This window comes from Chinchilla lanigera, unplaced genomic scaffold, assembly GCF_000276665.1.
Source record: "Chinchilla lanigera isolate Chin_1 unplaced genomic scaffold, ChiLan1.0 scaffold00002, whole genome shotgun sequence".
NCBI classification, from domain to species: Eukaryota; Metazoa; Chordata; class Mammalia; order Rodentia; family Chinchillidae; genus Chinchilla; species Chinchilla lanigera.
Window position 1 is genome coordinate 557,350 of NW_004955403.1, and position 16,458 is coordinate 573,807.

General features: G+C 37.6%; 1 protein-coding gene across 10 annotated transcripts in view; it reads left to right on the forward strand.

Annotated features, from left to right (window-relative positions):
* The window catches only part of Fam126b (family with sequence similarity 126, member B), an 80,839-nt gene extending 73,679 nt beyond the window's left edge, over positions 1-7,160 (forward strand). For 9 of the 10 annotated variants that reach the window (XM_005373224.2, XM_005373218.2, XM_005373222.2 and 6 more), the window contains 2 exons: positions 515-682; positions 5,162-7,160. In XM_005373224.2, the coding sequence (XP_005373281.1) occupies positions 515-682; positions 5,162-5,748 (755 nt within the window). In that variant the 3' untranslated portion in view covers positions 5,749-7,160. The remainder of the gene's footprint in view (positions 1-514; positions 683-5,161) is intronic. The other variant, XM_005373225.2, reaches the window with a different exon arrangement.
* Positions 7,161-16,458: the final 9,298 nt, after the last annotated feature.

A 16,458-nucleotide genomic window follows, 5' to 3' on the forward strand; every position in this document is an offset into this window, starting at 1 on the left:
AGAAAACAGGTGCATGTATGAGCACTGTGGGAGGAAACTAACTGGCCAAACTGACAGTATGATAAAGCAACCCATAAAGAATTGATTCTTGGGCCAGGGATATAGCTCAGTGGCACAAGCGCCTGCATGGCAAGTGCAAGGTCCTGAGTTCGATTTCTGGTACCGAAATGAAAAGAATTGGTCCTTGATTTTAGATTTTTGTCTTTGCTTTTCCTTATTTATGAGTGCTGAGCCCAGCAATATTTCATAGACTTGAATAGTCAGGCTGTCTTGCCAAAGAGACATCAGTTGCCATTTTAATGATCCCTATTTTGCTGTTCTATTCATTTGCAAACCTCACATTGTTCATCTGCTGCCTATGTGTGTGCAAGCAATGCACACACATGTAACTATATTAGTAATGTTTGTGTTAATATCATATCCATATGTACATTCTCTTATCTACCTGGGTCAAAATGCTCAGAAAAGACTAGAGCAGCACAAAAGCACTAAAATGTTATATGTTGAATCCCAGATGGCTTTGACTTCTCAAACGAGGCTGACTCGAGTATTCCTGGCTCCCCGATCCAACACGGCTCCACTGACCTAGGGATCAAACGTGTGCAAGAGGGGGAGGTGCTGGTGCGCAGGACCCCTGAGCACCGCTCGTCGGAGCCCAACTCAGCAGCAGCCACAACAGAGGGTAGGACAGAGATGAGGAGGCAGAAGTCAGTGAGGCAGTTGCTGGAGAAGGATCCTGGTTCTCTCTCCCCCTGCAGAACATCTTTCCATTCTAGTGTGTGTTTCTACCACCCCAGGGTGTACTAGCTCTTCCTTGCAAAGCAACCCTCTTCCCCTATGCCTAGCACCAGATTAGGTACAATCTTCAGTTACCCTTTGTGCTGGCCTGGAGTGTACATCCCGTGTAATCCAAGAGCAGCTTGGCATGGCTACTAACAAGGCAGGGCCTGTCTCCCACGGTCTGCAAGTGCTTGGAGTTTTTCCCTTACTGAGCATGTTTATTCTAGAGGGAAAATGCACCCAATGGACATGAGCCTTGTTAGTCAACATGAATGTATTTATATAATAATTTAATGTTTAAAAATCTGTGAAGAGGGCTGGGGGTTTAGCTCTGTGGCACAGTGCCTGCCTGGCAAGCGTGAGGCCTGAGCTCAGTTCCTAATAAAAAGAAAAGAAAAAAATAATAAAGTCTGTGAAGAGATTTTTAGAATTTAGTGTACTTGGGAAATTGAAGTGCAACTGGCCCAGTTTATCTGTAATTCTGTAGGGTGTTGAGTTAGCAAGAATGCCTTATCCTTTGGGCAGAATGTACTAGTATTGATTGGCTTTTTACAATCTGTAGATCAAGTTAATTAGGTCTAACTCGTGAATTACTGGCATCTTTCCACTATAAATGTGCTACCCTGGTGCCTACTACACATTATAACTTCATTTAATGCTTGTTTATATAGCTCCCAAACGGAATTGAATATATTATATAGAGGTCAAAACCGTAGTAGATCCTTTTTGCTACAATGTAGGCCTCTCAAAACTGTTTCTTTACACCCACCTCCCTATCCCTGTGAAAGAACATTTTCTTTCTGCCAGAAAACATTTCTACTTGCTGTTTTGCATATAACCCTACAGGAGTTAGCTTTGTGAAATACAGAACAGTTAGTTTTCATTACTGAACACATTGCTACCATGGAGCCTTTACGCAATTATGAAATGAACCAAGCATTTGTAAAAGAGGTTATGTATTTTTACTTAGTACAAAGACCAAACATCCATAAAGCAGTAAACTTCCACCTGAAGGAATTCTTGCTCTTTGGTGCTTTAGAGATGTGAGCATGCTCAGTAAGAACCTATGTCTGCCCTCTGTCTCCTGGCCTGTCTGCCCAGATTGACCTTAGGAACAGTGTTGCATGCGCATGACCTAGGGACCCAAAGAGTGGCACTGTTTTAGAAGTCCCTCTGTATATGGCTATGGAAGATGCAACCTTCCTGTCTTCATTTTTATAACTCTTCATGTTGTTCGTAGCAGTCAGTCAGTTGTATCTTACATAAATGCATACGATGAGACTATGAGTACATGTGGGACTTGGAGTTGGCCGACACTGAGCATCAGCCCATCTTCCAACATTCTTAATGATTCAGCGAGCCACTTGACCTGCACCATTATAAGAGTGTCAGGGATATTTGTGCTAAATATAGTATTATTTTAGTTTTTAACACTTGATGAAATTACAGAAAGTGTCATATTAGTCTGAAGCATTGCTTCCAATTAATCAGAAGCCATATACTTTTTGTTTTTGTTTGTTTTTGAGACAGAATCTCATTGTGTGGTCTAGGCTGTCCTTGAACTCATCATATAGCCCAAGCTAGCCTTGAACTCTTGGTGATCTTCCTGCCTCAGCCTCCCAAGTATTGGGATTACAGGCTTATGCCACCACACCCAGCAGAGGTCATACACTTTGAAAAAGGAACCAGAATAGTAATTTCTTTTTGGTATCCTATTAAACATTAAAATACCCTTTTTCTGGCAAAATTTCAGTTTAGGGAGGGGAATGGGAGAGTGTAGCCACAAGGACAGGAGAGTTAATTTTGTTTGAAATTTCTAAAAAAATGTTTGAAATTTCTAAAAACTTACTTTTTAATATCTTAGATTGTAGTTTTAAATCTGTTAGTAGAAGCTGAATGTATAGGAAAGGCAGCTATTAAGAGAAACATTCACTAAAAATTATTTTCAGTTTTTTGGATTGTGAATAGTGTCATGTAGGGACAAAATGAAAGAGGAAATATGTTTTGAGACACAGTTGCCCTTTTTATTCCTTGAAGTTTTTGTAAACAGAAAGAAAGATTATTAAAAGTTGGGCTAGGCATGGTGATGCAGACCTGTAATCCCAGAACTTGGGAGGCTGAGGCAGGAGGATGGTCACAAGTTCAAGGCTGACCTGGGCTCCATAATAACTTCAAGACCGAGCTGGATGTGGTGGCACATGCCTGTATCCCAGCACTCGGGAGGCTGAGGCAGGAGGATCATTGCGAGTTCGAGGCCAGCCTGGGCTACAAAGTGAGCTCAAGGCCAGCCTGAACTGCATAGCGAGATCCTGTCTCAAAAAGACAAAAATAAAATTAAATTAAAATTTAAAATAAAAATAACTTCCAAGACCAGCCTAGACTCCATAGCCAGAATCTGTCTCAAATCAGTCAATCAATCAATCAGTCAGTCCTTGGTGATTTTGTAGTTTGCTGGAGCTTTTGGATTAATGACTTTTTAAAAAAAGTTTTAAAGTTTCCAATTTAAATTGTTTATTATATGTTGAAATTGAAGGGAAAATAGCCCATCATCCATCACTAAAGTGAAGACAGTGCCTGTGATGAAAGTATGGTCAGTGTTCCCTTACAATGAAACAGGTTTCGTAGTATGTAAACCACTAATAGATTCTCTTGCATGGTGGCTTTATGTTGTCATCATCTCTTTTATGGCCATATTGCTTGGGCATCAGATCTGCATGTGGCAAAATTCAAAGCTAGCACTAAGTCTCTCAGTCTCTTTTCTTAATTAGGTAAACCCAACAATTCATTTCTGTTTGTTCCCAGTTTTATATCACTAACATTAATTCTGAACCAGTAACTATCTGTTTCTGGGCATTTGGGGGTTTTTTATACTAATTTTAAATAAATTACTGAAATGATTCCATAGAATAAGAAGTCCTTATTTTGGAGTATATTTTATACAGTTCTTTTGAGGGGGTTGAGAGAAGTGGTGTCAGCTGCTACTCTTGTTGGTAAATGCATTTTCACATGGCTTTGCATGGTGATAAACTTTATTAAACTGCTGGGTGTGTGTGTGTGTATACAGTATATTTTATAACAAGGTGCTTTTTGTTTTAAGGATATTCTATTCTTTAGAAGGAAAGAAATAACTAATCTATATCTGAATATGTTTTTATTCTTCCAGGTATTATGTTAAAGATTGTGTTTTATATATACTTTGCTTAGGAAAATCTCAAAGTAGTATTTGTTTAGATTGTTTCCTAACATTTACCTTAAATACAATGTTCATATATGTTTTATATAGATTCAGATTAAAATTTCTTGCAGTCTGTGGAAAATAGTTTGCAAATCAATAGCAATAGCAGTGTAGCAAGCCAATATCAATTTTTGAAAAAATAAAATATGTTAACTTCTAAGAGATTGATTACACTTTCAGTAAGAGAACTGGGCTTTCTGGAAACTACAAGCTCAACTTAACTACATGCTTTTCTTTCTGCAAAAACTCAAGATAGATTCTTTCATTAATTGCATGCACATTCTGCATGAAATGTTAAATGTATAGTATTTTGTGATGACAACAGTAACATATCTCAGACAGGCGCTTGTGCCACTGAGCTATATCCCCAGCCCCTGTAACATATCTCAGTGCTAAGAATCTAAAATATTGTAGAAATACATAATGTTGACCAAAAAGGTCCTTCTTAAATGTCCCTATGAGGTTCCTACCCCTGGTCCCTGATACTATTTCCTTCACATTAACTGATGAGAAAAACAGGGAGACCAGTGAGTGCATGTTAGGGCTGTGAAATTTCTGGAAGCCATGTAGTTTTTTAATTACAAGTTAGAAAATTTACTAGTTCCATGTTAAAAGTTGTAAAATCATATAGAAGTAGTTAACTTAAGTAAATATAAAATTTTATTGCAGTTAGAGAGGTTTATCCTATGGCTTGAATGAGTTTTTGGTGTAATTCTGAATACCTGAAATTAGAAGACAGTCTCTTGTACAGTCTATTCTGTGGTGGGTTAAAAATGATCTGAGGAAAAAGTTGGCTGTGTTTAAATAGGTAGCTGTGGTCATTTCAAATCAACAACAGTGTGTATTATAAAGATGTATGATAACAAAATGTTGTGTTTTACCTAGTTTTATGTGTCTAAATGTTGTTAGTATACTTAGGTACATTTTGGAGAGTTTCACCAAAGCTGGGCTAATTTAAAGTAAACAAACACAATATATATTAGAATTTTGTGTAGATTGATTTATTCTCCTAAATTACTTAGATGAAGCCTGATAGTAAGGCTTTTAGCAGCCTGTAGCAAACATTACTCGAAATGAGGTCAGTGTCGTTCACATCTGCCTTTCCCTTAATCTAGCTATTGCTGAGCCTGTCTGCTTTGTTTTTAGGTGCTGAAAGCATAAACGGAGAAGAGTTTGCGAACCTGAATGATGCCGATGAAGGGTTTTCATCAGGGGCATCCCTCAGCAGCCAGCCAGTTGGTACCAAAGCATCCTCCTCTTCTCAGAGGGGAAGCTTGCGGAAAGTAGCAGCTGGGCGTTCAGCCAAAGATAAAGAAGCAGCTTCTGCCACCAAATCCAGTGACAGCCCAGTTCGCAAACAGTATGGACAGCAGCCGGCTGACCTTAGTGTAGATTCAGTTGAGCTGACACCAATGAAGAAACACCTGAGCCTGCCTGCTGGGCAGGTGGTGCCAAAAACCAATAGTCTGAGTCTAATCCGGACAGCCAGTGCTTCCTCCAGTAAATCCTTTGACTATGTAAACGGCAGTCAAGCAGGTACCAGCATTGGGGTCGGCACAGAGGGAGTCACCAATCTAGCAGCTAACAGTGCTAACCGATACTCAACCATCAGCCTCCAGGAAGACCGGCTGGGTCAAGCTGGTGACGGGAAAGAGCTCCTCAGCCCAGGAGCCCCCTTAACCAAGCAGTCCCGCTCCCCAAGTTTCAATATGCAGCTGATATCCCAGGTGTAGCTTCGTCACCTCCCTCTGCTCTTTCAGCTTTCCTTGTAACTGAAAGTTTCATTGTGCAAGAAGACACTTCATCCCACCTTGTGAAAATACTGGTCATCGCAATCAGATTTGATTTAGTTTATTATATTCACACTGTATTTTGTATGGAAACAGCAATAAGGTTTTATTTTCTGTCCTTCCAACTTCTCCTGTGCCCTCCCTGTTCCTTGTTGGTGTGTTGTGAAGCAGTATAAATTGTTTGCCTTTCCATGCCTTTCCTTCTCCTTGGGTGATGTGCAATCCATCGTAGGCGGATCAGTCCCATTTCAACACTGTGAGACTGAGGGTACGTTAGAGGAAATGCTGGATATGATCCCTATGAAATGATTCTTTGGCTTTTGTTTAAAAACAAAACAAAAACGGGTTTGTTCATATAATCTGTAGAACTATGAAGATGACTGGATCATATTTTTTTCTCTCTTAACCAGGAGTGCCTCAGAGATTCTGCTATGACTTTGGACTTCTCTGAGTCTGTGCAATCGTTTTCTCAAGAAGCACGGGGAGGGTGGTAGACTGCTGCACTTTTTCATTAAAATGAGGGTGGCTCTTTTTCTCCCATTTCGTTTATCTAAGGACATAAACGTTCAATTACTAAGGCATTTAAATCAACTTGTGACCACCTCCTTTGAGGTTGGGGCTCTAAGTTGATTGTGTAATTGATAATGCACTTTCTCAATGGCTCTCTAGTCATTATTAACATGTCTTCCCTCTTCCCACCAAGACTTAAGGTCCTTTCTCTCCTTAAAGTTTGAACAGCTAACAAATCAGAGAATCCAAGGGGCATGTTCTGTTTCCCAGGAATGATTGACTTGGTGCTGGGGTTTTGTGGGGGGAGGGATTTTGTTTAGTGTGTGTGGGATTGTGCGTGAGGGGAGGTTTTGATTATTTTGTGTTTTTCTCTTTTGTGAGCTGATGATGACTGAAGTAGAACTGTACGTCTTCAGGTAAAGAGAGGGATTTCTCAGTCCATTTTCTGAGCTGTCAAGACTATTGGAGAAACCCTTTCAGCTGCTTTCTAGATGTACCGAAATTCAGTCAGATATTTTAGATTAAGAAACTTAAAGTCCTGATAGATCATATATTCCAAGGAAATATATCAGGGACAGATAATTGGCTGAAAACACTGATGCTTCAATGTGACTCATTTTTATAGAACATTTCTACCAGGGGGTACTGACTTGATTTCTCCTATAAGGACCACACTGCCTTTGTGTTTAATGTGATGCAATTTGTGTATCTTCTAATCATATATCTGCAGAGTTTCTCGTTTTTATAAAACTTTGAAATCATGCCAGTAAGCTGGATATTGAATGTATGTAAGTAGTATTTGGTAACTGCTATACGGCCACAAAAGTACATGACTGGTTAAAAAATTTTACGTTTTGATTTGGTTGGATAAGACTTTATTATGACCTCTTGAGTCTCAGGCTCTAATGTTTGGAAAAAGAAGGGAATAATTACTTTTGGAAACAGTATTTAACTTGAACTTCTGTAAATTATCCTTCCACAAACTACAGCGGAGTGCTTTGAACATTTAGACACTTTCGGTTTAATACCATGAAAGAAAAATAAAGTGAGTTTATAGAAAGCAACTATTCTCCTAATAAAGTTTAAAATTCTATTTCTGCCAATTAAACTTATAGTAGACGTTGATAAAATAACCAGAAAAATAGTTTTTGCTTTTTCATACTTAAAAATTTTTAAAATTATAAGAGCATTTTTCTTTTAAAAAAAAAAAAGGTGGGTGATTTTATGTTGGAATCTTTCTAAGACCAATGAAAACCTGAACTAGTGTCCTCAGTATTGCCAAAATCCAAAGTAAAGCTAAAGGTTGATAGGTGATTTATTGATTTATGTGTATGATATGTATACATGTAGATCACAAAGAAGTTTGAAATATCCCTTCATTTTATATGGGATGTCAAAGAAATGAAAAGAATTTTAAAACAGCAAAAATAAGTGAGGTATATGAGTGTACCACATACTAAAGAAGGTAAGGTCTCAGGAACGTAAGGAAAGGAACATCATATTTAACGGGGAGTGAGATCCTGGCAAAAAATACCTGTTTTAAAAAGTTGTGTGTATACTGGCATCTTTTTTTTTTTTTTTTTGACTGGGAATTGAACTCAGGACCTTGCCAGGCAGGCACTTATGCCGCTGAGCTATGTCCCCAGTGCTATACTGGCATCTAAATCAAGGATAATCTTAATTAAAGCACAAAAGAAATAACCGGATTATACCAAATTACAGCAAAAGCTGTAAAATTCATGATAAAAATTCCCTTTGGTTAATCTTACGTTACACCTGAAAAGCTAGTTTTAAAACTTTTTAATCGTAGAGGACTTCATTTATCTCCATCCGTGTACATAAGAGGTTTTTTTTTTTAGAGGTTTTGTGTATATGCATAACTATTCATGTTTCATGATTTCATATTAATTGCTTTCCATTCCTTCAGGTTATACTTGACCCCAATAAAGAAACATTTCCTTTGGTTTAAACTTTGTATTCAGGGTCTTAGATTTGCTGTGCATGATACAGAATGAAATGAGTTAGTTTAACAAAGTTTTCTAAGTTTAAAAAAAATTTTTTTTAAGATGTTTATTTATTTATTTATTTTGATATGGGAGTCAAACTCAGGACCTCGTGCTTGCCAGGCAGGTGCTGTGCCACTGAGCTATATCCCTGGCCCTCTTAAAAATTTCTAAGTGGAAAAAAAAAAATCCCTGCACTATTTATTGGCACTTAATTTAAAATAGGTTTGTTTCAGGTTTATAACCACAACAAATACATGCCAGCAACTCATACTTGATCCTTTGACAACCTTTTGTTTTTAACTTTGATTTAAAAAATAGTCCATCCACCTATGAAAAATTTATTTAGGGGACAAAATGCTTGTTTTCTATAATAAAACAATTTGATTTGATGCAGCTGTGTCAGGATTAAGGAATACAAAGAGACATCTGAAGGTTTTGGGAACTCTGTGACATAAAATTTAAAATTATATTATTAGAAAGCAAAATCCAAATGTAAAGTGAGAAGTTAATGTTGGAGTTTTAAAATATGAAAATATATTAATAAGCTAGGAGGAAAATAGTTGTAACTTAAAATGCTTAACCCCTACTACCACCCTTTTCCAATCCACTCCTCTGTGCCTATTTTTAATAGACTCAGAATTTTTGTGCTAGAAGAGACCCTAGAGACACTCTAGCTAGTCTCCCCCCTCACACACATATTCAGCCTCAGGAAACTGAGGCTCAAAGGGGTTGTGACATGACAAAGTCACATAACTGAAGCAGAGCCAGAATCAGACCTTGTCTCCCGTCAAATGAGTACTGACACCCCACTGCCTCTCTTGACTGTGGTAATGTATGTAACACTTCCCATTTCTGCAGTTGCTTTATATTTTTGGTCTATTAGTTGGTGAATACGGCTCATTAAGAAAAGTATTAGATCTAGAAAAAAATGAAGGGTAATAAGTACAGATGAAGAAGTGTTAGAAATATAGGTGTCTATACAAATGTAAGGATAGGTATATTATTCTTTAAGCTAATTTATGCCTTACGGATTTTCTGCCACATAACAGTTGTATGCTGCCATGTTGTTTATATGTGTGAAGATTTATTTAAGTGCAAAATAAACTTTAAAAAATGGCTTGATCAGTGTTTCTAGCTACTTTAAAGTAATTATTAAATCAGCCAGCTTTCTGTCACGAAGGTGGCCAGTTAATTGTATTGTATAATGGAGTATTGTAAAAATTAAATAAATATAATTACATTAATTTCCAGTGTAGAGAGAAGTTGGACCTTACTGTGCTTGGAGCAGATAAAAGCAATATTTCCTTATGTAACTGAAAAAGGTTCATAGTGTGAAGCTTACGATTCCATAATGGAACAGTGACCATATCGTCAAACAAAAGTGTATATACCATATAAAATGTCTTCACTGCAGTAGTGTCAGCTGTATAAGGCTCAGTATTTCCATTATGTACTCTCAAATTAATTATATTTATTAGACACTGGAATAACTGAGAATAACTTCTTGCAGATTGTTTTGTTTGCACTACTTTTGTGAATATTTTAATGAAGTGGGGTATTTTTCCTATTTCACTTTGTGAGGTTTGTATGAGTCCAGTTTGTGGTACTTCAGTTGTTGACAATCAGTTGTCTCATTTAATTCTCTGCATGTTCATTTGTAAATAAAAATATTAGTATGTGTCTTAATGGGTAGCATACTGTACAAACACTGGCAAGGAGGGGCATCTCCATTTCTGATCTTAGATTACATTATAGAGTCAGTTTTTAAAAACCAGTATTTCAGTTATGTATTCATTTTTCAGTTTTGAAAAGTTTAATAGGTCATGCTAGTGATCAGAAAATCTGTAAGAATTTTAGGGCAAATTTTCTAAACTGTGGCTGTGTTACATAGTCTGAACATGAGACTTTTTATCTTCCAGATTGAGTGATTACTGTCGTTGTTTCACCACCAAGTTGGTTGAAACACTTATGTATTTGTACTACTTTTTAAAAAGTGCTTTTTAAAATAAGTTATATGAAAACCAAGTAGATAGTGATAACTTAAACTCTTAAAACTTAAAAATATTTGCCAGATTAAAAGAAGATAGAGTGTAAAATTAACAGCACTAATAAAATCATGAGTCATTAAACTGGTACAACTTTCCATGCTAAGTTGGTCATAATGGGTAACATAAGACAAATTTTAGTATTACATTGTGTATACCTAATGGGTGTATCATTACCGGCACTTAACAACATAAGACATAACTATTCATACAGGGCTCACTGTACATCCATCCTGCCTATGAAGGCACATTTATGTCTACTGACCTGATCACACAGTCACGACTTTGGTCATTTTTCAGTATTTCTATAATCTCAGCCATTAGTTCGATGAGAAATAGCAAATTCAGAGTAGGAGCTAGCAGAAAGCTAGCAATGGTGTGAAATAAGGCAGTAGCACAGAAACAGAGGTTCTAAGTTTTGCTTCTGAATTTTGAGAAAATGTGTTCCCAATGTTTACAAATTAAAGCATATTCATGTATCTGCTACTGTGCTATTATAATTGATACAGATTTTACCAAAAAATAGAAGTAGGTGTAGCTTAAAGTATAAGTGAGTCTTTTTTAAAAGCTGTACTTGACCAGGTATGGCACGTGCCTGTAATCCCAGCACTCGGGAGGCTGAGGCAGGAGGATCACTGCAAGACCAGCCTGGGTGATAAAGTGAGCTCAAGGCCAGCCTGAACTGCACAGTGAGACCCTGTCCCAAAAAAGACAATAAATAAATAAACTGTATTTGAAGGTAGGTCTAATAAAAGAGAAGGTCTAATAAAATTTGAAGGTAGGTCTAATAAAAGAGATCCTTTTCAGAGAGAAATGAACTTAACTGGACAATCTATCCCCAGCTACAGAATTAATATCAATCTGGTTTGCTGTATTTGAGTTGTAAACAGCTCAGTAGTAAGTACTAAGGAAATTTTCTACACTTTCATTAATTACAAAATTTACCAAAGAAAATCTTATTGTCCAAATAAAGTTTTTAAAGCACCTGTTAAGGAATGAATCCCCTTTAACATAAGGATTGCTTTCTAACCCCGGGGATTTAAACATTAAAAGATTCTTTGGGCTGGGGATACAGCTCAGTGGCATAAGTGCTTGCCTAGCAAGGCTGAGGTCATGAGTTCAATTCCCAGTACCAAAAAAAAAAAAGTTCTTTGACCTGGAAAATAGGTATAGAGAAGCTACAGAATTCCATTTTAGGTTTTCCTGTGTCAGCAACTTGTCAATATTCCAGCAAAAGTATAAGTTAAAAGCTAAGTCTAAATATTATTATTTCTTAAGGCATATATTCAAGTCTCCTTAACTAAAATTAAGGAGTCTGCACATCAGTATTAAAAGGAAATTCCTAAAATTGCTGTATTATATGATATCGTGGGTTTTCCCAATAAAATTGGGAAATTATGGAAATGCACCTCTTTCAATGGGCAGTGGCAATTATTTCTAGTAAATACAACATTGATTAAATTAATACAGTTTGTTTACATAATTTACATGATCACTCTGGGTTTTTTCTTTGCATAAAAATATGATTGGGTTAATAAAAACTAAAGTCATTTCTTAAATGTGTAGACCAAAAAGAAGTGAAGATTTATTGAAGCTGTTAAATGACTTTAAAAATCATGTAACTGTATGTTACCTGATAAAAATTCGGTGTATTCTTTTTTCACATGATAATTATAAAGTGATGAATATTTTTATCAGCTATTTTGGAAGGAGAAAATTGGCTCTTTAATTATCTCTGCTACAGGTTTGGTTTTTATCATCCAAACTGTATTAATATATGCTCCATATGTTGCTTTAAAACATCTATGAAAATACTCTACATTGAATCTTTTTGTTCTCACTTTAAAATTTGGGCTGGGTTTACATTGTTTAACTGGTTAGTGAAATGACTTTACAGTGCAGATTATTTTCCCATTTTTCTCAAGATAATTTAGCTATCCTGAGCTATAATTTCTGAAGGATTATTACTGCTTTGGCTTTATGTAATCTGATTTCTGTAACAAAGGACAAGTAAACAGGAAATATCCCACTCATATGTTTGCTTCATGAAAGATAATGGAATTACACAGATCAGGGGTTTGTGTTTTCTTTTTTTAACCAGCATCAACCTATAGCTTGGCATAAACTTCCCAAGTATTGAGGGAATGTTGCTGGTGAAAATTTAAATAGGATAGGTTTGTAGAAATTATCTCTACTGGATGATGTCCTCTCAGCCTAGGACTAGTGAAAATCTTCATCTTTTGAGCTGAAGAAAAAAAAAAACTGCACATTTAAGATCATATTTATTGGTGCATGTAAGCCATTATCCTGTCTTAACTGATCAATGCTATTGTTGATTGTTGAAATGTGAAATGTAGTTAGACACTGTTGACCTTGTAAATATCTGCCAGAGATGAAAAAAATATTTTAAGTTATTGTAAATAAAGATGTATAAAGTTCAATATCAGTCTCCAATGCAGAAACATAATCTAAGATGTTAAATATTGTGTTTCTTGACTGATGTGTAATTTTCCTCTAGGTGTATCTAGTTATATTAAGAATGTAAATTTTCTTTTGTACAGTATAAAAATACAGCTCTATTTGGCTTTTAACTGGATTTCCTTGAGTTTATTTTATCTTGCTTAAGTTTTATATCATAGTCCTTTCATTCTATTTCTTCAAAGTGCCATTTTATTTACATGTATGTGAACGTGCTTGCCCTATTTAAAGTAAGGCAATGTTGGGGCTGGGGATTTAGCTCAGCGGCACAGCGCTCACAGCGCTTGCCTGGCAAGTGCAAGATCATGAGTTCAATTCCCGGTACTGGAAAAAAAGAAAAAAATTAAGGCAATGTATAAAATTACATAAAACACTGATAGAAGCTCTCAACCTGCTAGATGTCTAGTACAACTTCATGTCCTCTAAAATTGAAGAATGAATTCTAGGAACAGTGGAGATTAAGAGCAAAATATATTTATTGGGGAAGGAAAGCTCCTTGTTAGAGACAGACAGGGTCCTGAGTGGATTACCAAGGACCCTGCCTTCTCAGGGATTTTTATAGAGCGAAACCATGACATGAGGTGGGTCCAAGATGGGGAAAAATGGGAAATCACAAGGTGGGCATGGGGTGGGGCAAAACCATAGTCAACCAGTAAGATTACAAGCATAATCGCTCAGGTAAAATTGATTAAATGGGATCAAATGAGGAAGCAAGTCACATGGCAAGGGGGCCTGAAATGGAACAGTGGTGCTCTGGCTTTCCCAAAGTGCTGGATACCTATTTAGAATATCAGTCACTGTTGTTTATCCCTGGAGGAAGTATGTAGGTGCATTCCTTTCATCTTTTGTCATGAGGTCTGGCCCTCAAGGGATGTATCTTGTCTCCCCCATAGTTGCAGGGTATTCTGTCTTGTGCACTGGCTCCTTTGAGGGCCTAGTACTGTCTGACTGCCTCTAGCCTATAACATTTCTACCTAACTTAAGAGGAATGAAATACATGAATCTGTGGGGGTGTGGGTGTGGGTGTTGCTGGGGATAGGCCCAAGATTTCTCAATGTTAATTGTAGGAACTCAAATTTGCACTGAACTTTTTCAGTACTAAAAACTGAATCCAGTTGCTTGTACATGTTAGCAAACCTACCATTGAGCTACAGCCCCAGCCTTTTTTATTTTGAGACAGGGTCTTGCTAAGCTGCTCAAGCTGGTGTTGAACTTCTGATCCCTGTGCTGCAGCCTCCCAAGAGCAGGAGTTGCTGGGATTGCAGGCCACTTCCCACATTATTGACAATACCATTTACACTCTTCTGGAGAGTCTGGGGGCCTTGCCCGTCCTAGGTAAATGCATTATCACTGCACTGCGGAGTGTCAGAGTGTCTGTTTCAGCACTCACCAGCAGTTCCCTTGTAATGAAACTTTCTGGTCTTTCTCACATTGTGTTTCCAAAGATGTTTCCAAGTGTTTTGGAACATGAGTCAGTCAAGGGCAGGGGCCAGGTGCTTCTCTTTTTCCCTTTCTTTACATGAGATTCCTAGAAAACTTCTGTGCCTTTCCCCCTTAGGATGTTATTCTTTGCTTTGAACCAAAGTTTTATGTTCCATTTTATTTTGGATGTAAGCAGTATAAAGAGCATTTGCCAGGGCTGGGGATATAGCTCAGCGGCACAAGTGCCTGCCTGGCAAGATCAAGATCCTGAGTTTGATTCCTAGTACCAAAAAAAGAAAAAGAGCATTTGTCTTTTTTATATCATTTGTTTGTTACGCCTCAATGCAAACACTAGGAGTTCCAGAAGAAAATGGCTTTGCACAACTCATTAGGCCTAGGGGTTTGTTTTGTTTGTTCCTTTGACTCGATCATTTGGAAGGATAAGATTCATGGAGCTGGCAGTTTCAAAGGCTTTCCTTTTATTAGAAATGTCACACTTGCTCATTTCTAAATTCTTCGAAAATACACAAGTTCAACAATACAATTAATTTCCTTTAAGGTATAATATAGTACAACTGATAATCATAGGTGAGTGGCAGCACTATTGCTCCACACATTCAGTTCTCATCCAGGAATGTAGGTCACAGTATCTTCTTCTTGTTGTATTCTACACAGCTAAGTTATAAATATTACAGGCAATTAGACAGGGCTAGACCCTCAGCACAGAAGGCAATTGTGGCTCAAGGCCAAGCTTCAAGAAAAGAACGACTACACCCACATACTTCCCCTGTGAACAGTGACTGATATTCTAAATAGGTATCAATCACCTTGGGGTGCAGAACCAAAACCTCCCTAGCCCATTCATTCTATCCATGTATGTTTGCTATGTGACTTGCTTCCCCATAGGGTCCCCATTTAATCAGTACCTAAGCAATTGGTTCAACATAGTTTTGTCCCACCTCACACCCATCCTGTTATTTTCCAATGAATCAATATTACCTAACTGGCTATACTTGTAATCTTATTGATTATAGTTCTGTCCCACTTTCCAGGCCCCCTGCTGTCTCAGAAGCTATCTTTTTCTAAATGAATTCTTCCTACTCTTAACCTCCATTGTTCCTAGAATTCATTTCATGACTTTGGAGAACATGAACTCAGCATTTCAGACATCTAGCAGGTTGAGAGTTATATTTCTGTAAGGTCAGCAGAGGGAGCAGGTAACAAGGCAACAGAGAAGGGAATTTTACTGGAATGGGAGTGACAAGCAGGACTCAGGGCAGAGACCCCATGCACTCCAGGTTTACATAGGGGTAGAGGTGCAGGACCATTATTGTGCAGAAGGCCTTGTTTGAGCAGGCAGGACATTCTTGGGAGGGGCTGACATTTGTGGTTTAGGTTAGAGCAAGATACCTGTCAGGAGGTAAATTACAGATGTCTTGTCGGGGAGGTGGGGTTGGCTTTTGTAGTTTTGCCAGGGGAGTTGGGACACGAATGGACTTAACAATTTCCCTTATAGTATCTGGATTATTTGGAGGTCCTATATCATCCTTATATCATATGCCCTATATCATTATGGGCCAAAGATTTTTTTCCACATGAATTAAACAGTAACACCTAACATGTGCTAGGTGCTTAGGATGTGCCAGGCACTGTTCTGGAAAGTTTAAATGCAGTAATTAATTCTGAGATGCAGTAATCCTAAATATCATAGCATCAGATAAATTTAACAAAAGCTACTTATGATGACAAACCAACAGCCAACACAATATTAAATGGGGAAAAACTAAAAGCATTCCCTCTAAAATCAGGAACAAGACAAGGATGCCCACTGTCACCACTTCTATTCACCACTACTCAAAACATTAGGCAGAGCAATCAGACAAGAGAAAAAAGAAAAGGGATACATATAAGAAAAGAAGCCCAGGCATGGTGGTGCACGCCTGTAATTCCAGCACTTGGGAGGCTGAGGCAGGAGGATTATTGCTGAATTCCAGGCCAGCAAGGGGCTATCTCAAAAAGACAAACAAAAACAAAAACAAGCAGGGTGTGGTGGCACATGCCTATAATCCTCAGGAGGCTGAGGCAGGAGGATTGTTGCAAGTTCAAGACCAGCCTGGGCTACAAAATGAGCTCAAGGCCAGCCTGAACTGCACAGTGAGACCTTGTCTCAAAAAGACAAAAAAAAAAAAAAA